This window comes from Nanorana parkeri, unplaced genomic scaffold (assembly GCF_000935625.1).
Source record: "Nanorana parkeri isolate BGI_ZX_2015 unplaced genomic scaffold, ASM93562v1 scaffold123, whole genome shotgun sequence".
NCBI lineage: Eukaryota > Metazoa > Chordata > Amphibia > Anura > Dicroglossidae > Nanorana > Nanorana parkeri.
The window spans coordinates 2,192,137-2,204,525 of record NW_017306391.1 but is presented as its reverse complement, the minus strand read 5'-3'; the positions used below and the strand labels follow the sequence as shown (position 1 = coordinate 2,204,525).

Below are 12,389 nucleotides of genomic sequence, written 5' to 3'. Positions count from 1 at the left end.
GTATAATGTACTATTGCTACATTCCTCTATAGCTGCTGGTATTCTGCACTGCGCCGCTGTATAATGTACTATATTGCACACCACACTTTTTTTTTACTTCCACCGCGCCAAGCTTGCTCCCGTGATGGACTACAATCTTAACACAAACTAGTCGTCAATCACTGGAGCCTTTTTTTTTATCCGATTAACCGATTAATCGAACTTAATAATCGGCCAACTAATCGATTATGAAAATAATCGTTAGCTGCAGCCCTACTTATTTGTGTACCACTCGGCTGTAGATCCTCAAATCATCTATGAATTGTTGCCGATACTGTCCTTCCTTCTGGAGGGTGGCTACTTTTATTTCCCATGGTCCCTGTGTGTGTTGAAAAGTAGTCGCCACTCCAAGCTTACTCCTGTAATGGACTACAATCTTGATACAGAAACTAAACCTACTACGTGACTAACTACATGAAACTAAACGTGAGATTGTAGTCCATCACATGATGCTTTGTTCTACACATCATCACATTATAATTTTCGCATTGGGCAGGATGGTGTATAGGGAGTTTTTTGTCTGGTGAAGGTTAGATGATGCAAAGGGGTGGGCAGAGCTTATGAACAGTGGGAGGGGGGGAATAGAGCAGGTAGGAAGTTCCTGCTGACTTAGATTGGTACCGCCCACTGTTCCTTTTTAAAGCTCTCCTTCAGGTCCTCCTCTGCTGATTGACAGCAGGCAGTGGGCAGCAAACCTGCTATTGCAATTTTAAAATATCCAATTGCAGGCTGGCTATTTCAGCCGCTGGATAAGAAACTTGATGCCGGCTTTATACCGCCGGCAAAAGAGGGGGCGCGGCAGCAGAGGAGGTAGGGGGCACGGCAGTGAGGGGAATGCAAGGGTACAGCGGTCTCTACTCCCCGCTGGGTGCTAGCTGCAGCACTCGGTGTTCCCTCTGTTTGAAGGGGACACAGACCACAGCGGCTCCCAGCGAGGAGGAGAAAGGTGGAGCAGAGCGGCGGCAACTAATCGAAAATCACCTAATCGATAATGAGAATCGCTGACAATGAACAGCAATTCACATTATTGATTATCGATTTAAATCGATTCGTTGTTGTAGCCCTAAACGCATTATTATACTACTGGGTTGGTTTCCTCTGCTTTACTGCAAGAATTAGACAGCTGAACAGCTGAAATGACAAAAATGGTAAAAACGATAAAAACCAAATCCACTACATTCAGCTCCTCTCCCCTGCTGCTGATCCCTCCCCAATGTTATTGGCAACTTCCGACTGTCAAAATGACAGCTGCTTCTGTGTAAAATGACATTTGAAGATTGTTTGCACAGTGTAATGATGTTTTGTAACATTGCATGTACTTTTTAATCGATATGTAGATTAGAAAACTTTTTTTTTCTCATTTGTTTTGTCATTATTTTGTCAAAAATAAATGTGCAAAATGCTTTTTTTTTTTTTTGTTTTTTTTTATTTGCAAAAAACTTTGCCATGCTTTGAACCAAAAACATGATTATACTGTTCTTTTAAACAAGGCAAATTTTAGAATCAAATGTATACTTTTTTATGAAAAGTAAAACTACTTTGTTTGGAAAAAACAAAACAAAAAAAACACTGGTGAAAATAGAAATAAAAATAATTAACATGCCTATGGATAACAAAGAGAATACATTTCATTTTTTAAGGCAATATTGCCAAATGAAAAGCCTTGTTTGTCACCCCAAAACAAAAGTGATTTTTTGTTTTTCTCCTGCCGAATAAACCATCCCAATGAAATGTAGAAAGTGCTTGGGTTTCTTTTGGCCTGTGAGTGATTCAACAGACATATCTACATTCTAAGCTCATTACAACTTCAATTCACCCAACACTTCCAAGTTTAAGAGAACTTCTAGATAAGCCCTCAGGAGTGTTTTTATAATTACATTAGTAGTTGTATATTAAAGCTGCAATCAAGAGACTCCCTTAATGCACAAAAGAATTGGAGCAGCAACACCTTATGGCGACTTCTAGTTCTGCAAGGCACTAGTCTTCAGTGCTACAGTGTCCTACTGCTGAAAAAGGAAAGTACAAAATTATACCAACTTTTTTTTTTCTTCTTTTTTCTCCTTTTTAATTTAATCTTTTCCTCCATAGGGTAGACTACAATGAGGCTAACATATTCAGTTAAATTATAATTAAAAGCTTTTAACAGCATACTTTTTACTCTGGGCAGAATAAAAACTAACCTTGCAGTGGTGCTACCCCTGCACTGTAAGGGTTTATGGCTCATTTTGGTCTAGGGTGCAAAATAAGATACTCACCTGAGCTTCAATCCTGCCTCTCTGTTAGACCAGTCTCCGCAGCTCCTGCACTGTAAGGGTTAACCGCTCAGTTATGTCTAGGGACAAAAATAAAAAAAAGTTGTACTCGCCCGAACCTGGGAGCCGTCCGGCTGTCACAGTGCTCCCTCCAGCCTCTCTACTCTTGCGCTGCTGCGATGGTATGTCCCTCAGTGTATTGGATTTCACGATTTAAGGATCTTTAGACTGCTGCAGCATAGGGGGTAGTGCGGCTGGAAGGAGCTTTCTAAAGCTGGCCATACACCTTACAACCATCGCACGACTTTCGTTGTGAGATGGTTGTAAGGTTATTAAAATTTCGTACGATCTGCCCATCTTGGACAGGCAGACCGTACTTGCGATCATCGCAAGCCCACCCCGCTGAGGGGAGGGCTTCCGATGATTGCTGAGCGGGCAGTGTGCGCTTACACACACCTGCCCGTGCGACATTCATCTTCTCTCGCGGTATACTGAGATGCCGCTGCTGAAACGGATCCCGACAATTATGTCTGGTTCCGCCCAGCTGCTTAAGTGACAGCTGGCTCTGCCTATCTAGAGGCAGAGCCAGCTTTACCCGCCCCCTCCCCTGTCCATCCTGCCAGTCAGCGCAGGAGGATCGGGGAGGGGGGAATCCAGTCCCTCCCCTGTCACGGCTCTGTGCCCTGACAGGATCGAGAAGTGAGCGAGCGCCGGTATGTGTTTGCTCACTTCCCGATCTACTGAGCCAACGTGTGACAGTTTAATTGTCACAGGTCAGCTAGAACTATGAGGATGAGTGAAAATCATTCACCTCATAGTTCTCCTTTTAATGAAATGTTGCCCGAAGTTCTTTAATCATGGCTGAATGTGTTCTCTTTTTTTTTTTCTTCTTTTTCTATACATACACGGTTATTGTTTTACAAATATACTTTGCATTCATGACCAACGATTGTCAGAGCACCGTGGGTTAGGTAAAGCCAGCACTGCAGAGCTGCTTGCTTTGAACCATGAGTATTTTATCTTTACTTGGCTTGGTAACAAAAATTTTTTTTAATAAAGAGCTTATGTACATTGCTGTTATATATTACCTTCATTATGGAATAGTAGATAGCCCAGTAAGTTAAAGAAGAGCATAATTATTCTTAGAAAGTTGCAGTATGGCTTCCCCTGCACTGCAAGTCTGAGCCGACTTGTGACAGTCTCATTGTCACAGGTCGGCTAGAACTATGAGGTGAGTGAAAAGCACTCACCTCATAGTTCTCCTTTTAAGTGTTCGTTTGTGTCTAGGGATGAAAAAAAAAGTTATACTCACCCGAACCTCCCAGCCAGATGGCTGTTAGACCAGTCACTGCTTCCTCGCTTCTCCTCCGCTCCAGTGGTCTAAGATTCTATGAGTCATCACGTGTATCACAGTGTATACAACGTGAGGACGCCGGGGGACAGTCCGTTGCTGTAGTGATGAAAATGAGCACTTAACCCTTGCAGTGCAGGGGTAGCCCCACTGCAAGGATTTAGGAATAATTATGCCCAGAATTCTTCACTGTTTGATTTTTTTTTTTTTTCTTTTATTGGGGAAAAAAAAAAAATGTCGACACCTTTTTACTTGTGCTTTACTAATGCATTCACTGGTGAATGTGCAGTAGATATTCACCCTCAAAAAATCTGTGCAGCCAGTTTGAGTGCTCTCGTACTAAGATGAGGGACAAGTAAAGCACAGTTACTGTTCAGCAATACTAACTGTGTAGTATTGCATGCATGTGAAATTAAGAAATATGGATACCACTTTGAACAGATGTGTTTACAAACTATAGATGGAAACAAGGTTTTCTAGAACAAACATAAGTTTGCTGAAAGTTTTTTTTTTTTTCTCTGTAGGCGTTTAGGCCTTATTCACACCAAATGCAGAGCAGATCCGGTCAGGTTTCTGCACACGCACACTAGTCTTTTAGATGCGTTTGTGACGCGTTTTTGGCGAAACAAATTTTTTTTTTTAAAATGGGCTTTCAGTGCGTTCCAGGCATTTGCGTGCGTTTTTGATGCGTTTCCAGAGCAGGTAAAATGGGGCCTGCTGCAGTTTTTTCACCTGCTCTGGAACTGCATGTGGCGATGTGAACTGGAGCAAGAAATACCATTGGAATACATTGGACGCGGTTTTGATTAGGTCGGCAACTGATCTGCTATGCGCTTGGTGTGAACAAGGCCTTAGCAAAATCCATGCAGTAATTCACACTGGTGGATATTATTCAGCTTGTTACATGTCTTACTATATGCAATTGTTGTACTGCACTTCCTATTTTTGTTCTGTGTCTTTATCAATTCACAGCAGCAGGGAAAAGGGTAAGGTTAGGACTTCCCTGGTTGAATTACATGTTTTGAAGATGTGAACCACTGCAAGGAGTGAATTGTAACTCAACCAAGTCAATAAAAATTCAAAAATGCATATAAATAACAATGGTTATATAAATTACTAGCATTCACATTATATTTATGTACTAATAAAGTGCAATTTGTATAATCAATCTACCAAAACTGAAAACAATAGTAAAGAACATCGTCTGTGAATAATCTAGTGATATCCCCACAATGCAACATAAGTAATAATCCAATATAAGTTCAATGTCAGAAGTGTCTCTCAAGGTGAGATCTAGCCCACATGAGAGGGAAAGCTTTCGCTGGGATCACGTTTTGTAAAAAATGATTTTGGTTGTCTTAATTAGAAGACACTTCTGACATTGGACTTATGTTAGACTATTACTTATGTTGGACTGTGGGGATATCACCTGATTATTTTCAGATGATGTTCTTACTAGTGTTCATGTTGTAATTTATTTACTAATCATTCATATAACCATATTAGTCTATAGATATATTGCATCTATCTATCTATCGTGATTGACCTCCACATACTATAGATGTAATTTGTGTCTTTACTAGTGACCTATGCACATTGATGCAAGCATCATTTTTCTGTCTTTTGTTTTTGAATAGTGCTGAATAGTTTGGTATTAGAGAGTAGCACAAAATACTTTGATTTTTTTGTTATTGATTATTATTATTTTGTTACTACAGGTTGTGTGTGTGTGTGTGTGTGTATATATGTATTATATTTATATATAATTGTGACTATTTAATGAATTTTAACAGAGTGGGGGGAAAAAAGCATATCTAAACACAAAAATGTTATATTTCAACTTGTCTTAAGGTGCCCATACACCTTACGACCATCGCAAGACTTTTGTCTTGCGATGGTCGTATGCTTCTTGAAAGCCCGTACGATCTGCCCACCTTGGACGGGCAGATCGTACTTGCGATCATCGAAAGCCCGCCCCGCTGAGGGGCGGGCTTCCGATGACGGCAATGCAGAACGGGCAGTGTGCGTGCGCACACCGGCCCGTTCCGCAGCTATCGGACGAGCAGGCTGGAACCCCGCCGACAATCGTACGATTCTCGGCGGGTTTTCGAGCATGTTGGTTCGACAAGACGTCGTTCTCACTGCTCGATTCTCGTACGATCGCGGGATTTCGCCCGATTCTCGTACGATCGCGGGATTTCGCCCGCTTCTCGTACGAGAATCGAGCAGTGTATGGGCACCTTTAGTTGAGGTAGCTGCATTAGTTTTTCTTTTTTCAGACTTTCTTCTGTTCTTTTACCTGCCCTTCTCTAAATAACACGCATCCAGTCCTTGAGTAGATGCATACACTGTATCTATTGAGGGAGCAGTTTTGTCACCATATGCTGCTTTTCTGATTTGGACTGCACATGTCCGCCTCTCTCCATGTCCACTATTTGGGGGTCAAGAAAATGTGTCATTTACAGAAGTTAGCTTGAAAGGAAGATAGCTTGTTTGTGATTTCAGTACACAAGAAGTTACAAGGACATTGCATCTCTGTAAGATGAACAGGTATTTTCTGTACTTGGGGCTAAGGGCTAGAACCAGCAACCAGGGAAGCTGGTTGCTCTTTGCATATCAGAGATTTCTAAATGTTAGGTGTCATGGGTTGCTCTACGTGAAAAGGAATTTGATGTGTAGGGACCTGGAGGTATCTGCTATCCATAGTGAGTTCCTGATTCACATCTTAATCTGGTTTGATCAAGATAGTTCAGGATCTTAATGTATGCACTTAATAAGCATGTGAAAATCAAGATAATTGACTGTTATTAGGCGGAGGAATGCTATAAAAAGATATCTGAATGAATGCTTCCTGTTTTCGATATCCACTTATCAGAATGTCATTCATGAATTAAGGTAAGGGAACTGTTCATATTATGGCAAGTTTTGCAACACCTAGAAATATCGGAACTTTTCCCAGACTAGCCATGTTTGCAAACTCCCGAAGCAAAGTTTGTTAGGGGTGGTATACACTTCTAACCATTATTGTCCTGGATAAACTGTCCTGCAGTGAGTGAAGAAGTTGAAGCTGATACTTTAGTATTCTAAGAAGACAGTGTTCAGAAATCAAGCATGAACTACACCAAGAAACAAAAGGATTTTAAAATGAGCCTCTTTTTCACCCATGAAGGGCAACACAACAGGTTTACCTTAATGCCTCCTTTGCCAGCAGCATATACTTGGGTTTATTTCTCTTCCCCCTACCTCTTCTCTTCTCATTGCATGCTCTTTCATACCCAGATGTACCTGGTAATTTGGAGTCACTGAAGGATAGGTGAATATATGCTGCTGGGGAAGGGGCATTATAGTAAACCTTTTTCCTTGCTCTGCATGGGCAAAGCATAGGTTTGCTTAAAGGAGAACTATGAGGTGAGTGAACTGTCACACATCGGCTCAATAGATCGGGAAGTGAGCGAACACATACCGTCGCTCGCTCACTTCTCGATCCTGTCCCTGCAGAGAACCGTGACTGTCACTCACGGCTCCCTGCAGGGATTCCCCCCCCCCTCCCCTGTCCGATCCTCCAGCGCTGACTGGAGGAACGAACGGGGGAGGGGGTGGTTACAGCTGGCTCTGCCTCCATACAGGCAGAGCTAGCCGTCAATCACACAGCTGGGTGGATCTCAACAGTAATGTCGGGATCCGTCCCGGCTGCGGCAGTCTCCGTATACCGTGAGCTGTAGCTCGCGATATACTAGGACGCTAGTTTATGTCCTCCCGTAACCCTGAGGAGAACTATGGGAGGAAACGCTTACCCCGTAGTTCTTCTTTAATGGGCCTGGAATAGCTCTCAGTCATCAGATGTCATTATTAATAAAAAAACTCACATTGGTTTCATACAAAACAACCTGAGACTTTTTTTTTTTTTTTCAAACCAGAAATATTCTTCAAGGAAGAGTGGGTAATAGTGGGAACATTTCTTAAAGTATAGAAAGACAGCTGGTTACAAGAAACATTTGGTACTTTCTGACTACAGAGGTTACTAAATAGCGACTGACAGGCTTGTTCAAACATTTACACATTTTACGTTCAACTTTTTCCAGTCTTTTACATTCAAATAGTAATAGAAGTGTGTCATGGTAAAAAAAAAAGGTTAAATGGCTACATACACAGAAATAATCTGCCAACTAGTCAATTATGAAAATAATCATTAGTTTGAATTTGTGTCATATAATTATAGTGTAAGGACCATTCCATGCCACATGGCTTGCAACATATGGTATATGTCTTAGGGATGCACCGATACCAGTTTTTCAGTATCGAGTACAAGTGCCGATTTATTTATCTTTTGGTACTCGCCCTACCGGTGCTTCCGGTAGCATGAAGCTGGCTTTCCGGGCAATCAGAAAGCCGGGCAGGATGCCATTACCCGCTGCCCAGATTCTTGATTGCCCGGGAAGCCAGCTTCATGCTGTTTGGCTGGGAAGCCTACTCCATGTTCCATCTCTGCACTGCTGGTCAGCGGAAATCTCCTTCTGACTAGAAGTTCCAGTATCGGGGCATTTGGGGGGCGAACGAGTACTCACCCAAATGATAGGTATCAGTGCATCCCTAATATGTCCCATCATATGGCAAACATGGGATCCACCTTCTCCTTTTCCATAGATTCACCTCTTTATTTGAACATTGTCACTGAGAGAAAGTGAGGGGATGTCCATCATTTTAGAGTTGTCCCCAAAATAACATTAAGAGAATGTTTTATTGGGGGCACCTGAGCCCGCTCTTACTTTCTGTTGCGTCTCTGAAGGAAGATGTGAAGGGAACACATCTTAACTGCGCAGCCCTTATCAGCTCCCACTCAAGCCCAGTGGTACACAGATGGTAAAAAAAACTTTTTAAACTCTTCTCTGCACATACACTTTAATGTATTAAATCTTCGTAGAGCTGGGCACTTTATTTGTACACATTTATTTGTTCTGCTTTTATTTTTATAATTCTGTAGCATTGCATAACTGTGAACCTAAAACTCAAGTTTTTGTATATATTTATTTTAGAACAATCAAGATTGAAAAGCATACGTCAAGTATATAGAAGTTGTTTATGGTACCAACTGAGGTCAATCAAGCCACAGCAAAATATAGTCCCCACAATAAAGTAAGTGCCATATTTAGTTATACATGTGTTTTTTAGTATTTTTTGTTGTTTTTGATAGATGTTGAAGAGGTAAACCAGGTGCAGGTTCTTGTACACCCTCAGGCACATTGTCTGTGAGATCCTGCAGTGGCCATTTGCTTCTGGAACAAAGGTGGTCAGGGGTGCATGCATGTTTGGGGGGAAATTTGAACACTGTAAAATATATTACTTTTGGGTGGGCTCTACGTTGTGGCACTTTCCAGACCTTTGTGTACTGGTTATGTTGGCCTCTTTCCTGCATTTTCCAGGTCCACCCTGTGGCACAGCATCTGGTGGAACCCAGTCTCTGATGAAAGGCTTGTATTTTTGGGAGCCATTTCAAAATTCTTGCCACTGCCACCTTACCACAGTAATGTTTTCCAGTGCGTTCCAGACACAATAGGGCCGGAACGCACGGAGGATGGTGTGTACAAGGCATTACAAATCTTAATCTATACTCCTCTACGGGTTCTTGGGTGTTTACCTGGTACCCTTTGAAGGAACTGACACTTGTAATCTGGAACCTAGGTCCCCTATTATTATAAGGTAATCCCAATAGCAGGTTTCTTCGTCAGCTGCATGTCCACAGGAGCTTCTGCATTCACTTTGCACCTTTTGTTGTCTGTGCCCATTTACTAGATCAATTTGCTTGCAGAGGCTCTAAGCCAGGGGTGCCCAATAGGTTGATCGCGATCTACCAGTCATTCGCAAAGCTAACACTGGTAGATCACGATCGCAAGTGGTGCTAGTGCGGCCGAATATGTAGAATGCTGCAGATGGGGATGGGCACGATTTGCACGACACATTTAGCTGAACTAGCACCTCGCGCATGAAGAGCTTGGAAGCTAGGCCCCATACTTCTCCTTTTGTGTCCAGCCCTCCATCCAAATGCTGCTGCTCTCATGCTGAATCTCCACCATCCCACATTAAAAAGAGGAAGTCCCTTACCCCTTGACATAGTTTTGGAAGTGAGGTGGAAGCAGCAAACAAGAGAATTTCAGCTCCAGTACATCCCCATAAGGGAAGCTATGAAGGCAAAGGCTCTTTACAAAGCCAGCACGAGAGAAGCAAAACACTGAGTCCTACACCATCCCCAGCTTTACATTGTTGCTGTCCAAAGAGGCCACACAGTACTGGCTCCATTCCACCGATACGCTGCCCTAAGCCAACCAACACAGTAAGGTTTGATTTATTTACAATGAATGTAACTGGAAGCAAATAAACACATGCCACAACCATATGATTGACAAATAGAATACATATCAATAAGTTGTAGAGAGGTTTCATAAGTTTTGGCTCTAGTAATAGACAATTTAGGAGAAATATCCTCAAACAGCAGATCTCAGTCAGTTGGGTGAAAAATCAGATTGACAAAATATGATCTAGTGCATTGGTGCCCATTAGGATGATTGCAATCTACCAGTTGTTCACAAAGCTAACGTTGGTAGATTGCAATGTTAGCTTGCTGTCCCGAGCTCCCTCCCATGGTGCTAGTGTGGCCGAATGTGTCAGAAGCTGCAGAGAGGGAGGGGCATCCGTACTCTCCCAGCCTGTAGTGTCAGACACATTTGGCCGCGCTAGCACTTGCGGAGGATAAGGACAGTGTGCATGAAGAGCACGGAAGCAGGTAAAAAGTTTCGGAAGATTTGCAGTGCCTCTGAAAGGTGAGACGGCCAGGAGGGAGAGCGGCGGCCCTCCCGTCCGTTTCTCTTCGCTCTCCCTCCCGGTTGTCTCTCCTCGTAGATCCTTTTTTTTTTTCGTTACCAACTTTTGACTAAATCTGGTTTTCTTTCAAAAATGGTAATTCCTCATTTTCTATTGCGGCCCTGCAGCGCTCATTCCCCTGCCACCTGCACGGGTGCTGCCATCAGCTAAGCAGCTGCTGTGGAAGCACCATGCGTACTTGTACCCAAAGTAGCTGTGTGTGTTCATAGACACACACAACCCTGTGACAGGCCACACCCCTCTAATTGAAGGCAGAAGAAGCCTATAACTCCAGTGCCATCAGTATCCTCCCCACGCAGCCAGGAAGAATGGGGAATGGAGGATTGCTTCGGGAGGGGCGATGGTGACAAGCTACTGACAGGCAAGTGTGGAGGGGGAGAGGGAGAGAAAAAAGTACTAGGCGATTTTTACCTTAATGCAGAGAAGGTAAAAAACTGCCAGACCTTAATGCTACTTTAACACAAAAAAAATTGTGGGCTCCCCTGCTCTAAGTACACTCCTGCATCATTGCCGAGTCTAGCTCTGATCTTTCTGGGCCTCCTACTCGAGGCCCTTAATCTCCGATTCCGCAGTCTACCTGAAGGAGAGCCTGTTTTTGAGCCACCTGCAGATGACTTGCAAAGAGTTGTTTCTAACCTAGCTGATGCTGTCTACACTACCCTGCATTTGGTGGATCAGCTTATTTCCGGCCTAGGGTCTTTTTAGAGATCCTACAGCTTCAAACACCTTTTGGTTACATCCACAGTTTGTCATTCTTTTTTATAAGGACTAGGAACAGACTGTAGCATCCAGGGCCTCTCTGGAGAATATGGTGGAGCTTTTCCCCTTTAAGAGGGAATTTACTACTCAGTGGGCTTTCCCCCTTTGTAGATGCTCCAGTAATTCACATTAACAGGCATACTACTAAACGATTTGATTGTGTTTTCACCTATCTGGATTTCTCTGACAGAGTTGGATCCCCTACCTAAATCCCAGTTTGATGTAGGCGGGATGACTTTGCTCCTGTATTGGTTGTGGCCTTGATTTGTAAAACTGTCACTTTAAGTAACTTAAACCAAAGAGGACCCTGACATTGCCAGGGTAGGCCCTCGTTGAAAGTTTGGAGCAAATGTCTGGAGCCGTATGCTTCAACTATGATGGCGGTTGCAAGCATATAAGTTTTTCCCGCATGGTGCTAAACTCTATTGACATGCATAGGTCAAATTAGTTAATTGCCTGGGAATGCCGATAATACATCCAAAGAATATTCACCTCTTCAGACCTGCTGTTGACACTGTCATTAGCAAGGCCTCTGGTGGCCGGAATGTCCTCTTGCCTTAATGTGGAAGTTCAGTGGACGGGGAAACTACCCTTCTCTTTCATCCACTACAGCAGTAGTAGCACGTAGACAGTCTGAGGCTTCCAATCAAGCCATAGGGCAGAGAGCCTCAAGCCCTGTAATTCAACTGCATCAAGGTGCATCCCCACATATTTAAGTGGGGGCTATTTGTTCATCCAGCTGGGTCCGTGAGCAATTAAGCTTCAAATTTACCATTTGTCCAGCTGTTCCTCATCAATTCTCTCAAGAAGCTATTCTTAAGGATATGTCTGGGTCCTTTCCTACCTTTCTTGGCAGGAACCTACCTTCAAAAGTGGTTCCCCTCTTGAACTTGCAGCCCTCCTTAAAGGCTAACTTCCTATACATGGGTAATTTTGAGCCCTTAGTATTTGCTAATCTGTCCTACCCCTCTAGCGAGGGATCTCCAGATCCACGGGGCCCACATGAATCCGTTCTGGTTGTTTCTCTTGCTGATAAGGATTTGTCCTTTCAGCACCCCTCAGATATACCAGGTCTGAGTAGTGTGTCTTGATGTTTACCCTAGTTCTTTTTC

General features: G+C 43.1%; 1 protein-coding gene across 1 annotated transcript in view; it reads left to right on the top strand.

The window, feature by feature from the left end:
* Positions 1–12,389, top strand: part of SEC63 (SEC63 homolog, protein translocation regulator) — a 58,852-nt gene that overhangs the window by 8,178 nt on the left and 38,285 nt on the right. Inside the window, exon 2 of the mRNA XM_018553536.1 lies at positions 8,676–8,775. Coding sequence (XP_018409038.1) covers positions 8,676–8,775 — 100 coding nt within the window. The remainder of the gene's footprint in view (positions 1–8,675; positions 8,776–12,389) is intronic.